The following is a 15,071-nucleotide window of genomic DNA, read 5'->3' on the forward strand; positions in this document are numbered from 1 at the left end:
TTTTTATGAATAAAATCTTTCATAAAACATTTAATAAAAATTTAATATTAAAATAATAAAGCCACGGAAAATCTAATTGGATTATAGAGGAAGATTGACAGCCCTAATAGCCACCATGGTTGAACAGACAACGCCCAGACACACATGTGCAGTGCAGAAACCAATCCGTTCGGATAAAGAAAAAAAAAAGAAAAATCATTCTCAGCTGAATGCTTATGAAAGGAGTACAATTTGCCAAAGTGAAAAATACATTTTGTTAATTGTCTCTCCTCCATTCAAATGTTATTTTCACCCTGAGACCTCATCTCTGCTCATCCACAACTGAATGAAGGAAGTCCCACCACTCATTCTCCATCTGAGTCAGTCTCATTAACGCATCGCTAACGTGCCGCCCAATCACAGCGCTGTCAGTCTCGTTAACACATCGCTAACGTGTCTACCTAATCACTGCACTGTCAGTCTCATTAACGCATCGCTAACGTGTCTACCTAATCACTGCACTGTCAGTCTCATTAACGCATCGCTAACGTGTCTACCCAATCACAGCGCTGTCAGTCTCATTAACGCATCGCTAACGTGCCGCCCAATCACAGCGCTGTCAGTCTCGTTAACACATGGCTAACGTGCCGCCCAATCACAGCGCTGTCAGTCTCATTAACGCATCGCTAACGTGTCTACCCAATCACAGCGCTGTCAGTCTCGTTAACGCATCGCTAACGTGCCGCCCAATCACAGCGCTGTCAGTCTCGTTAACGCATCGCTAACGTGTCTACCTAATCACTGCACTGTCAGCCTCATTAACGCATCGCTAACGTGTCTACCCAATCACTGCACTGTCAGTCTCATTAACGCATCGCTAACGTGTCTACCCAATCACTGCACTGTCAGTCTCGTTAACGCATCGCTAACGTGTCTACCCAATCACTGCACTGTCAGTCTCGTTAACACATCGCTAACGTGTCTACCCAATCACTGCACTGTCAGTCTCATTAACGCATCGCTAACGTGTCTACCCAATCACAGTGCTGTCAGTCTCATTAACACATCGCTAACGTGTCTACCCAATCACAGCACTGTCAGTCTCATTAACACATCGCAAACGTGTCTACCCAATCACAGCACTGTCAGTCTCATTAACACATCGCTAACGTGTCTACCCAATCACAGCACTGTCAGTCTCATTAACGCATCGCTAACGTGTCTACCCAATCACAGCACTGTCAGTCTCATTAACACATCGCTAACGTGTCTACCCAATCACAGTGCTGTCAGTCTCATTAACGCATCGCTAACGTGTCTACCCAATCACAGCGCTGTCAGTCTCATTAACGCATCGCTAACGTGCCGCCCAATCACAGCGCTGTCAGTCTCGTTAACGCATCGCTAACGTGCCGCCCAATCACAGCGCTGTCAGTCTCGTTAACGCATCGCTAACGTGCCGCCCAATCACAGCGCTGTCAGTCTCGTTAACGCATCGCTAACGTGCCGCCCAATCACAGCGCTGTCAGTCTCGTTAACGCATCGCTAACGTGCCGCCCAATCACAGTGCTGTCAGTCTCATTAACGCATCGCTAACGTGTCTACCCAATCACAGTGCTGTCAGTCTCATTAACACATCGCTAACGTGTCTACCCAATCACAGCGCTGTCAGTCTCGTTAACGCATCGCTAACGTGTCTACCCAATCACAGTGCTGTCAGTCTCATTAACGCATCGCTAACGTGCCGCCCAATCACAGCGCTGTCAGTCTCGTTAACGCATCGCTAACGTGCCACCCAATCACAGCGCTGTCAGTCTCATTAACGCATCGCTAACGTGTCTACCCAATCACAGTGCTGTCAGTCTCATTAACACATCGCTAACGTGTCTACCCAATCACAGCACTGTCAGTCTCATTAACACATCGCAAACGTGTCTACCCAATCACAGCACTGTCAGTCTCATTAACACATCGCTAACGTGTCTACCCAATCACAGCACTGTCAGTCTCATTAACGCATCGCTAACGTGTCTACCCAATCACAGCACTGTCAGTCTCATTAACACATCGCTAACGTGTCTACCCAATCACAGTGCTGTCAGTCTCATTAACGCATCGCTAACGTGTCTACCCAATCACAGCGCTGTCAGTCTCATTAACGCATCGCTAACGTGCCGCCCAATCACTGCGCTGTCAGTCTCGTTAACGCATCGCTAACGTGCCGCCCAATCACTGCGCTGTCAGTCTCATTAACGCATCGCTAACGTGTCTACCCAATCACTGCACTGTCAGTCTCATTAACGCATCGCTAACGTGTCTACCCAATCACTGCGCTGTCAGTCTCGTTAACGCATCGCTAACGTGCCGCCCAATCACAGCGCTGTCAGTCTCGTTAACGCATCGCTAACGTGCCACCCAATCACAGCGCTGTCAGTCTCGTTAACGCATCGCTAACGTGCCGCCCAATCACAGCGCTGTCAGTCTCGTTAACGCATCGCTAACGTGCCGCCCAATCACAGCGCTGTCAGTCTCGTTAACGCATCGCTAACGTGCCGCCCAATCACAGCGCTGTCAGTCTCGTTAACGCATCGCTAACGTGCCGCCCAATCACAGTGCTGTCAGTCTCATTAACGCATCGCTAACGTGTCTACCCAATCACAGTGCTGTCAGTCTCATTAACACATCGCTAACGTGTCTACCCAATCACAGCGCTGTCAGTCTCGTTAACGCATCGCTAACGTGTCTACCCAATCACAGTGCTGTCAGTCTCATTAACGCATCGCTAACGTGCCGCCCAATCACAGCGCTGTCAGTCTCGTTAACGCATCGCTAACGTGCCACCCAATCACAGCGCTGTCAGTCTCGTTAACGCATCGCTAACGTGCCGCCCAATCACAGCGCTGTCAGTCTCGTTAACGCATCGCTAACGTGCCGCCCAATCACAGCGCTGTCAGTCTCGTTAACGCATCGCTAACGTGCCGCCCAATCACAGCGCTGTCAGTCTCGTTAACGCATCGCTAACGTGCCGCCCAATCACAGCGCTGTCAGTCTCGTTAACGCATCGCTAACGTGCCGCCCAATCACAGTGCTGTCAGTCTCATTAACGCATCGCTAACGTGTCTACCCAATCACAGTGCTGTCAGTCTCATTAACACATCGCTAACGTGTCTACCCAATCACAGCGCTGTCAGTCTCGTTAACGCATCGCTAACGTGCCGCCCAATCACAGTGCTGTCAGTCTCATTAACGCATCGCTAACGTGTCTACCCAATCACAGCGCTGTCAGTCTCGTTAACGCATCGCTAACGTGCCGCCCAATCACAGCGCTGTCAGTCTCGTTAACGCATCGCTAACGTGTCTACCCAATCACAGTGCTGTCAGTCTCATTAACACATCGCTAACGTGTCTACCCAATCACAGCGCTGTCAGTCTCGTTAACGCATCGCTAACGTGTCTACCCAATCACTGCACTGTCAGTCTCGTTAACGCATCGCTAACGTGTCTACCCAATCACAGTGCTGTCAGTCTCACGTCCCCCACAGCCTACTCCTATATATAGCCTGGAATCAGCATCCCAGAGCGCTCGCTGGCTTTGTGTGTTGACTGAGGCTTAACTCATTCAGGGCCAATGACGTCTTTGACGTGTTATCAGGAATAGCCCAGAGGGCCAATGACGTGTTTGACGTGTTTTTGTTTTTATTACTGCAGGGCGTAGTTAAAACACTTCCCCAGCCTGTCACATGGTATCAGGTCCCTATCATCTAAGACAACACGTGAACAAACACATACCGCAGCTGTTGTTTTGAAATTGAGCAGGAGGAATATCAGAAAACGGATAAGGAGCTTGCCTTGTGCAGACAGGAGAAACGCCATTGAAACGCCCCTCGCGCGCTGCAGGAGCTGGTCCCTTTCCTGTGTGCCAGCCGGAGAAAACCGGAGAAAGTACAGGGCTCGACATTAACGGCTGCCCGGTTGCCCCGGGCAACCCAAAAAAAAATTGGGCAACCATTTCTTGGCCTTTGGTTGCCCCAGGGGCAACCACGTTTTAACATGCAAAGAAATATGTACAGCAACAAACAGCAAAATATACACCAAATAAATATGTTTTAATACTTGTTGTGAGTGACATATATGTGATATTTTATTGCGGTTACAATCGGACCGATGTTACTAATTACCAGTCGGAACCTACTTGATGCATGCTGCACGTGCGGTGTGTTTAAGGAGTACTGACTTGGACAGGTGATTAACGGGATTCCTTGTCTAATTAACGTTACACGCGACGCAATAAACGCACATTTCCCAGTGTCTCTGCCACGGGATTCCTCGTCTAATTAACGTTACACGCGACGCAACAAACACACATTTCCCAGTGTCTCTCTGCCACGGGATTCCTCGTCTAAATTAACGTTACACGCGACGCAACAAACGCACATTTCCCAGTGTCTCTGCCATCACACTGGACATCAACACTAGCGGGAGATTTCTCCCCCTCCAGCAAATATACATGAATGTTAGGGGCGTAACGAACATGAACATAACATGAACATCTTACCGAGAGGGAGAGAGCTATAGCTAACAGCTAAGCTAAGTATAACTAGCGTGTTAGCTAGTTCTAGTCTGAAAAGCATGTAAACAGCGGTGAGATTAGTGAGAGAGTCTGTAAAAGGAGGAGAGACCCGCGAGTGCTTCTGCAGAACTAGTGCATGTTGTGTACAGCGGGTAATGAGCCGCTGTTATGAAGATTAAAGCGAGATTCACGGAGTTGAGAGCAGACAAACACTTGCAGCTGCATTCTCTCCAGTCCTGCACATGACGCCTTCAGGAGCCGTCGGTAAACCACGCGCGTGTGGCCTTTGAGTGACTGTAATGTTTCACAACAAAATAAATAACCTGTCTCAAACAATGACTGATATCACAGGATGTAGTGAAGAGTGCAATGTACATGGGTATATAATTTGTAAAGAGTGTAAAGAGAAATATTGTATTAAGAGATACATAGAGATAGCCTACATCAGTGGTTTCCAAACTTTTCGTGTCCAAGGCACACCAAATGGCACTACAAAATCTCAAGGCACACCTATATAGCCTAAGTCTATCTGTGCAAAATAGCCTCTATTACTCTTATCACTCCAAATGTTTTTTATTTACGGTACTAATGTCAAATAAAATTTGACAAAATATATTACTCTAGGAATTCATTTGAAACTTTGCAAAATTACTACATCAAAGCAGCAACACACCCACTTTTTGTATAGTTTTACAATTTGCAATTGCAATAATGCAAAATCCCAAGGCACACCTGGACTTGTCCTAAGCCACCAGTGTGCCTAGTAGGCACACCATTTGGGAACCACTGGCCTACATTATGGTGTTGTTCTAACAGAGAGACATTCAGTTAATATGGCATTATTCTTCTAACACAGAAACATTCAGTTAGTTATTCTTCTAATACAGAACCATTCAGTCAATATGGTGGTCTTCTAACACCAGAGAGACACATTTCAAAAGGTGTCCTTCAATCCCACAGTGACTGTTAAGGGTGTTACTAAACCTTGAATTTGTGAATGAAATTACACAAATGTATTATTATTATTATTATTATTATTATTATTATTATCATTATTACTACTACTACACCCGCTGCACGCACTGAATAGGCCTATTATACTATATACTATAGACTATTATACTTACTTTTCTGTCACATCGTCATTATTAAGCCGGCTTATGACTGCATAGTATCTTAATTACTCAAAATATAAGGCGACTAAATTTGGGCAACCATATTTTTATTCGGGCAACCAAAAGCTCTTGCCAGGTTGCCCCTCCGGCAACCACTTTTAAAAGTTAACGTCGAGCCCTGAAGTAATCCACAGATGCGTTTGATCATCGGAGGAATGAGGAAATGATCGATCAGCAGTGATCAGAGGGCGGTGAGGACGTGTTGAATAGCCGAGGGGAAAACGGGAACGATAGCAGGGAGGATAGGACAGGGAGACATGGACGAGCAGCACACGAACAGCTAGGCAGGCAGAAGCGGCATTCACAGCAGCCCGCTGTCCGTTCTCAAGAGCTTCATGAAATCGCTGGGCTGCGTGCCCTCCAGTGTTGCTCCTGGCCAATCCCGGCGCCACAGGGCGTGGTTATTGCTTATCCTATGTGGGGTTAGAAATCACGCAACGAAGGGGGATCGTGTGTGTGTGTGTGTGTGTGTGTGTGTGTGTGTCTGTCTGTCTGTCTGTCTGTCTGTCTGTCTGTCTGTCTGTCTGTCTGTGTGTCTGTCTGCACACTCACTCACACTGCTGTATTGTTGAATGTAAAAAAAAAGCACTTCATGTGTATATATATATATATATATTTTTTTTTTTTTTTCCATTTGTGTCATAACGAATAGTATTTACATGTCTGATGTCAATACAGTTCAAAATAAAAGAATTGAGAGCGAGTTCTGCTTGAGAATGTGCCCTTTTACAAAAATTGCCTTTTGTCCTGTTTATTTTCTCAGGGAGACCTATTGGGGGGAAAACAGGGTGTATATAAATGGCTATAAGTAGAGTACAGAACATGCTAAAAGCTCACTTTTTTTTTCCTGGTGAACCCAGAGACGTACATCTTCATTTTGAGGTATTGCAAATCACTCTGGTGCTAATAGATAATTTACTGTGGGTCTTGAAAGATGACCAACAATTATGAAAATCTTTGGCCTGTGCTAAATATTGGCAGTCCTAAACTGGCCCTGAATGAGTTAAGGTGGATTTATGGTCGGGCGCTTGACATTTTTGATAAGTATCTCCAAACAGAAATAAAAGAGTCGCACAACCTTTTTCATTTATACTTGCGAAATGTTTCAGTCGTCTCCCAGCAACAGCGTCTCTCTCCTCAGCTTCACTCACTTCTCATATTGTGGTACATTCCCTGCATACCAACACGAAGGTCGCAGGTTCGCGCCCCCCATGTTACCGCCTGCTTGACGGTGGACGGCTGTCCATACAGGCACAATTGGCTGCGTCTGCGGGTGGGAAGCCGGATTAAGGGTATGCGAACCTGGTCGCTGCACTAGCGCCTCCTCTGGTCGGTCGGGGTGTCTGTTCGGGGCGGAAGGGAACTGGTGGGAATGGCGTGATCCTCCCACGGCTGGAAAATGTGCATGTGTCGGAGGAAGCATGGTGCTAGTCTACGGCTCTCCACAGATCCACAGAGGGAGGAGCAGCGACAGGGGCAGCAGGGGGAAATTGGGCAAGTACAATCGGGGAGAAAAATGGGGGGGGGGGGGAGGAAACATAACCACTGGCCCTCCTATCTGTATCTCCTTGCATCGGTTTCGGCAATCTCCGCTCCGCCCACACCAGAGATGACTCCGCCCACACCAGAGATGACTCCGCCCACACCAGCCCTGTCTGTTTTTGCCCGGGGAGGAAGCTGCTCGCCCGGGCAGGCTGGCCGTTAGACACCGCTATAATGAAGCAACACTTTCTCTAGCCAATCACAGTGCTACACTGACAACTCTCTCTCTAGCCAATCACAGTGCTACATTGACACAACTCTCTCTCTAGCCAATCACAGTGCTACACTGACAACTCTCTCTCTAGCCAATCACAGTGCTACACTGACACAACTTTCTCTCTAGCCAATCACAGTGCTACACTGACGCAACTCTCTCTCTAGCCAATCACAGTGCTACACTGATGCAACTCTCTCTCTAGCCAATCACAGCGCTACACTGATGCAGCTCTCTCTCTAGCCAATCACAGTGCTACACTGACAACTCTCTCTCTAGCCAATCACAGTGCTACACTGACACAACTCTCTCTCTAGCCAATCACAGCGCTACACTGACGCAACTCTCTCTCTAGCCAATCACAGCGCTACACTGACGCAACTCTCTCTCTAGCCAATCACAGTGCTACACTGACACAACTCTCTCTCTAGCCAATCACAGCGCTACACTGACGCAACTCTCTCTCTAGCCAATCACAGTGCTACACTGACACAACTCTCTCTCTAGCCAATCACAGCGCTACACTGACGCAACTCTCTCTCTAGCCAATCACAGTGCTACACTGACGCAGCTCTCTCTCTAGCCAATCACAGTGCTACACTGATGCAACTCTCTCTCTAGCCAATCACAGTGCTACACTGACAGAACTCTCTCCCTAGCCAATCACAGTGCTACACTGACGCAGCTCTCTCTCTAGCCAATCACAGTGCTACACTGACAGAACTCTCTGTAGCCAATCACAGTGCTACACTGATGCAGCTCTCTTACCTGTAGGGACTGCAGGGAGTCAGAGTAGGTGTCACAGTACAGGATGATGTTGTTGGCCATGCTGAAGCTCTCCCTCACACCCAGGTGGTAGAAGAGAGAGGGCTGGCGGAAAGCATCGGTCATCTCCACCACGGCGATGTCTGACGGGCAGAGGCAGGGCTACGTGTTAGCGACACATACTGCATTATCTCCTACCAGGGTCATCCATACTCAACATGTCTGTCAAGTGGAATATAATCCTATTATAACTCACTGTAGAATCACATGTCGAGAAATATGTCATGTCGGATGCATGTTAGGGCTTTATTGATAAGAATGTTTGAAGACCAATACCGATATATTTTGGATAAGCTGCTGGTGGTTGATTATATATGTTTTTGACAACATTCACAAAATCTTCAAATTGTGGAATTTATCATTAAAAAAAGCCTCTGAAGCAGCATGTAGGACACTAAAATTCTCCATAAAGACAGACTATAATCATCATATAATATCATCATCATCACCATATTTGTGTGAAATCTGCTGAAAATGCCTCCTGTAGGGTCAGTATTGACTTTGTGGAGCAAAGCCAATAACACTGCTATCAACTTTTGGAATGATTTACCTGCTTCAGTGCAAAAGGCATAAACACTGTAAATGTCTTTAAACGTGCTCTCAAGACTCATCTAAAAAATGAGATGTTGACTAGAGAGTAATTGCAACACCTTCGCTGAGATCCCATTTGTATATATCATATATTTGATGTGTCATCGATAATACAGTTCTTTTTTCTGTTTTTCTTTTATAAAGTACAATTGTGTAATACTAAGGTTTTGATATTTGAAGGACCCCAGTGGAAATAAGCAGTCTTCTAGTTTGTAACTTTAAGCTGCTTTACTGGGCTATCCTTGGATCATTTTACTCTTCGATTTACATATTGTGTACTTTTTTTTTACTACTGTATTAATGTAAATTTGTAATGCTTTTATGTATTCTTGATCCGAAATAAACCAAACCAAACCAAACCCTGCGGGTGACCTAACGGAGACAGATTTTTAATTACGTAATTAATTAGGGCAGAATAAATGGGCAAAAATTGCTAACGAGCGACCCAAATGAGTCGACACAGGCTCATGCAAGCTCCATTCGTAAGCTACTGATGGAGCTCACCCGAGTAGAGGGACACAGCTGGGCCGAGTTTGAATCAGCCAGGGAAGTGGACTATGAAAACCCTCTGAGGAGAGACAGAGAGAGGAGAGGCTGCATGCCAACTCTGTGAGCGAGGCCAGTGTATTACAGAGTGTGAGAGGAGAGACGGGAGCGAGCCAGAGGGAAAACCACAGCTTAATGAACACATATGAACCCACATCATGTGTGGCGCTATTGCATTCTGCATGTGGCACAGGTGACGTTCACAGGTGACGTTAAACAGGTGACGTTCACAGGTGACGTTAAACAGGTGACGTTCACAGGTGACGTTAAACAGGTGACGTCCATAGGTGGCACTACAGTTCTTAAGAGACGGTCTCAATCCCACAGGCCAGTGGCAGCCAGGAGGAGAGTGGCAGAAGCACTAATGAAGCTAATAACACTAATTGAAATACTACTAATTGAAAAGAGCCGTGGTGCTGAATGAAAGAAAGAAAGATATCTGGCAGCGGTGAAGAGGTTCGACCCGCGTCTTCTTCACACACTCCTCTGAATACACTCAACACATCACAACAGTCCAGCTGGACTCCACCATGTGATCCAGAGCAAATAGGTCAACAGGCATCTATTATTACAGGTCATTCACAGGCATGCTGTTGAATTGAACAGAGTTTTTTCCTGCACAGAGGATTTATTTTTGAATTTCAAAGTTAAAAGTACCACATCTGTACCTTGAAATGGCTTTGGGTTAGGGTTCTGACACTGGAGGTGCTGTAAAAACACATTGCTCCACAAGGTCTGACAATGACTGATATGGTTGTATTTAGGATAACGCTGACGATACACACTGACGCAAAATCAAGCATTTCATTCGAGAGAATTGCAAAGTTAAATTCCCAGGTTATTTTCTATTTATTCATTTATTTTTTTACGTTGAAATGACTTTAAGTCTGAAACTTGGGCTGCTTAAAAACACATTTCTCCATAAGTTCAGTCTTTACGTAGAGCGATCATGCTTACTCTGCCATGCGTAGTCGTCGCCCCCCCCCCGCCCGCCCCCGCGCCCCCAAAGGCCCATTTTGAGCCAGGAAAATCCTTGCAGCCACACAGAACATAAACAGTCTAAATCCCTGGAAACTGTGATTCAGATGCGTTACGATGGGGGTGTGATAGTAATGTGAACACACTGGCTGCACACGAGTCCAAAGCAAAGCAGAAGCGTAACAGTGCTATAGAGGTTGATAACAGAGGAACCTCCGCGGGGGTGGTGTGTGGCTGTAATCTGTGAGCCTGCGCTGATAACAACAAAAACACATCAGTGCCATGGTTCCACTGCAGCTCAGGGGAGGCGCAGAGATAACGCCACGCCCGGATTGTTCATCTGTTTCCAACTAAGCCACCTCTCAGTGTCAACAAACACAGAGCGCTGAGCTAAGAGCTCCGGCCGACCCCATCTCTCTCTCCCTAATGGTTCGTTCCAAACCGCGGCACACTCTCAGATGGGAGTTGGTGGACTGTGATGCGATTGGTGGAGGGAGCACCCAAACATCTCAGTTGGTGGACTGTGATTGGTGGAGGGAGCACCCACACATCTCAGTTGGTGGACTGTGATTGGTGGAGGGAGCACCCACACATCTCAGTTGGTGGACTGTGATTGGTGGAGGGAGCACCCACACATCTCAGTTGGTGGACTGATTGGTGGAGGGAGCACCCACACATCTCAGTTGGTGGACTGTGATTGGTGGAGGGAGCACCCACACATCTCAGTTGGTGGACTGTGATTGGTGGAGGGAGCACCCACACATCCAGCCAGTCATCTGAAGTCAGTGGGACCACATGACTGTTGGGAAACTTGGCCTTGGTTGATCGGTCGCAAAAGTGTTGTGAACAGGCACGTGGTTGTCATGGCTTTGATACACCCTACATAACATCAAATGGTTTTGATGCCTGTTGACAGCTGACACCTGACTGTTGGTACTTGGCAGGTGGCTTTGGGTGAACTTGCTGCTCACTATTTGGCAGCGTCCACACCAAACAGGTAATTCATTGCAGTGGCTTTGTAGCCCCGTGCCAAGAATGCAGAGGCAAAGCCAGGCCGACTGGTTGTAGCAGCAGTGTTGTTGTTGTTGTTGTTGTTGTTGTTGTTGGTGGTGGTGGTGGTGGTGATGAGAGGCCCAGTTCTGAGACTCAGCATCGACACATGCAAATTCAACCAGGAAGTAGGTAATGCCCAAAAGAGCGAGGTGCAGGTTAAAACAAATGTGCATTTACATTTTGTGCTCATGATTAGTATGAAAATACAAAAAAAAAAAAAAAACAGGCCTCCAGGACAGAAATATGGAGAAAAAGGTGGCATTCTAAATGGGCGTTCTACACCTGTGACATCACCTGTTGCTGCTGGACGTTCTGCTGGGGCTGGAGACATCACAGGTGTACAGTTCCATTTGAGGTACAGCTCCCCCTGCATTTTACACAACGCTCAGTACCACTCTTTAAAGAGCATGGTGCAGATTTAAAAAAATGGGAATTTACAAGATTCCTAAAATAAAATAAATAAAAAATAAAAAAAACACGCCCAGCCCCCAGGGTAGAAATATGGAGAAAAAGGTGTCATTCTAATGCACATGCTCAGTAAAAATTCATCTGTGCAGATAACACCAGTGACATCACTCACAGCCACCCTGGCTGCTGTAGTTGATGTCACTGGTGTTATCTGCCCAGATGACTTTTTACTGAGGACGTGCTAGCTGCTTTACAAAAACCAGTCTAGATGCAGCGCAGCTGTGTGAACAAACTAAAAACTACAGAAGAATCCTATAGCTAGTAGCTACATACCAGTCCCACATATTAAAGCAAAGTGATCTCCAACCTTCACCATGTTCTTTAAAGCTCGTCATCATCAAGCCACTTCCTTTCACACTAGAGCTGCCACGAGTAATCGATTAGTCGATTAGTCGATCGACATAAAATTAATGGACAATTATTTTGATAATCGATTCATCGTTTTGAGTACAATTTTAAGAGAAAAGGTCTAAATCCTCTGATTCCAGCTTCTTAAATGTAAATATTTTCTGGTTTCTTTACTCCTGTATGACGGTAAACTGATATTATCTTTGAGTTGTGGACAAAACAAGACATTTGAGCGTGTCATCTTGGACTTTGGGAAACACTGATCGTCATTTGCTACCATTTTCTGAAATTTTATAGACCAAACAACTAAATCGATTAATCGAGAAAATAATCGACAGATTAATCGAGTGGCAATTAGTGGCAGCCCTATTCTGCACACACACCCATAGCAATGAGCCTCCCAGTTTCATCACCTCCGAGGAAGACAGGAATGGGGATGTTAAGGCTCTGTGGATGCAGAGGATTTGTTCTTCTGATGAGCAGCTAGCGTCATCCCACCGTGGTCCATCTGAGACTAGATTAAATATCTGACGTATCTGAGCCCAGAGGGGAAGTAGCCCTTAATCCACACTTTAGACTGACCTCTGCTATACACCCACCAGCCACACCGCATCTCTGACGCAAACTGAGATCATCAGTGGCTCTCATTGTTTTACATAGTGTGGCAGCGCTCAAACATCTCCTCATACAGCCTCGTAAAGACTTACTCTTACTTACAAGAGGACAACCACACCGAGAGTGGCTGGTGTTTTCTCATTTCATTCGAGTTTAATCAAAGTTAAGGGGGAAAACATCTGGTATACTGCACTTAATTATGTGACAAACCTTACAACTGTGAGCATGTAGGGGTAAGAGGGTGCGCAGCTTCTTCGGTGCTCTGTATATACACGCACACAAGGTGTAACGCTGTAACAGACTGAACACAAGGTGTAACGCTGTAACAGACTGAACACAAGGTTTAACGCTGTAACAGACTGAACACAAGGTGTAACGCTGTAACAGACTGAACACAAGGTGTAACGCTGTAACAGACTGAACACAAGGTGTAACGCTGTAACAGACTGAACACAAGGTGTAACGCTGTAACAGACTGAATACAACAGTGTTTCCCATACATAAAGGAATTTGTGGCGGGCCGCCACAATAATATTTTGACCGCCACAGTAAGATGTTGACCAAAAAAAAAAAAAAAAAAAAAAAAAATTTTTTTTTTTTTTACAGTGCACCTGAACGCAACATGCAAGATATCCGCTGAATAAGTGTCCAATAAATGTTCATGTCATTCTGGCCAATACTTCTGTTATAGCATTTCAGTCTGGAATATGGAATATCTTTCAATAATCTATGATTTAGCTGCTAAATTGTCAAATACCGCCATCTGCTCGCTACCCAGGCACTTATGTATGTACTTAACCCAACTAACTTAACCTAACTAACTATCCGGTGTGCACAACACTGTCAGCCTAAACTCCGGCTGACACCCCAAAAACCTACAATCCGCTACAGAAAAATGTATATTGTTTGTTTATTAACTGGCCCCTCGCCTTCTATCATTTCACGAAAGTGGCAAAGCAAGTTGAGTATCCCTGACCTATAGGGAGAAATTTAGTTTGTCATTGTAAACCCACAGCACAGTAATGATGACATGTTCTTCATAGATCTAGCCTTTTAATTTTGCTCTTAAGCTTTCTCAAAGTACACCAAATTCATGCATTTTACTTTAAAATGTTTAAAAAAATCTCGCGGGGGACATGCCCCCGCACCCCCCTAGGGGGTCTGCGGTCCCCCACCAGAAAATCTCAAAATCCTGTGGGAAAAACTCTACAAGGTGTAACGCTGTAACAGACTGAATACAAGGTGTAACGCTGTAACAGACTGAACACAAGGTGTAACGCTGTAACAGACTGAATACAAGGTGTAATGCTGTAACAGACTGAACACAAGGTGTAACGCTGTAACAGACTGAACACAAGGTGTAACGCTGTAACAGGCTGAACACAAGGTGTAACGCTGTAACAGGCTGAACACAAGGTGTAACGCTGTAAAAGACTGAACACAAGGTGTAACGCTGTAACAGACTGAACACAAGGTGTAACGCTGTAACAGACTGAACACAAGGTGTAACGCTGTAAGAGACTGAACACAAGGTGTAACGCTGTAACAGACTGAATACAAGGTGTAACACTGTAACAGACTGAACACAAGGTGTAACGCTGTAAGAGACTGAACACAAGGTGTAACTCTGTAACAGACTGAACACAAGGTGTAACGCTGTAACAGACTGAACACAAGGTGTAACGCTGTAAGAGACTGAACACAAGGTGTAACGCTGTAAGAGACTGAACACAAGGTGTAACTCTGTAACAGACTGAACACAAGGTGTAACGCTGTAACAGACTGAACACAAGGTGTAACGCTGTAACAGACTGAACACAAGGTGTAACGCTGTAACAGACTGAACACAAGGTCTAACGCTGTAAGAGACTGAACACAAGGTGTAACTCTGTAACAGACTGAACACAAGGTGTAACGCTGTAACAGACTGAACACAAGGTGTAACGCTGTAACAGACTGAACACAAGGTGTAACGCTGTAACAGACTGAACACAAGGTGTAATGCTGTAACAGACTGAACACAAGGTGTAACTCTGTAACAGATTGAACACAAGGTGTAACACTGTAACAGACTGAACACAAGGTGTAACGCTGTAACAGGCTGAACACAAGGTGTAACGCTGTAACAGACTGAACACAAGGTGTAACGCTGTAACAGACTGAACAC

The 15,071-nt window shown here is 45.8% G+C and overlaps 1 protein-coding gene across 2 annotated transcripts in view; it reads right to left on the minus strand.

Moving 5' to 3' along the window:
* Window positions 1-15,071, minus strand: part of map3k5 (mitogen-activated protein kinase kinase kinase 5) — a 180,314-nt gene that overhangs the window by 127,223 nt on the left and 38,020 nt on the right. For both annotated transcript variants that reach the window (XM_083643352.1, XM_083643351.1), the window contains exon 3: window positions 8,249-8,388. In XM_083643352.1, coding sequence (XP_083499478.1) covers window positions 8,249-8,388 — 140 coding nt within the window. The remainder of the gene's footprint in view (window positions 1-8,248; window positions 8,389-15,071) is intronic.

The sequence above is a fragment of the Poromitra crassiceps genome (assembly GCF_964638095.1).
Source record: "Poromitra crassiceps genome assembly, chromosome: 9".
NCBI lineage: Eukaryota > Metazoa > Chordata > Actinopteri > Beryciformes > Melamphaidae > Poromitra > Poromitra crassiceps.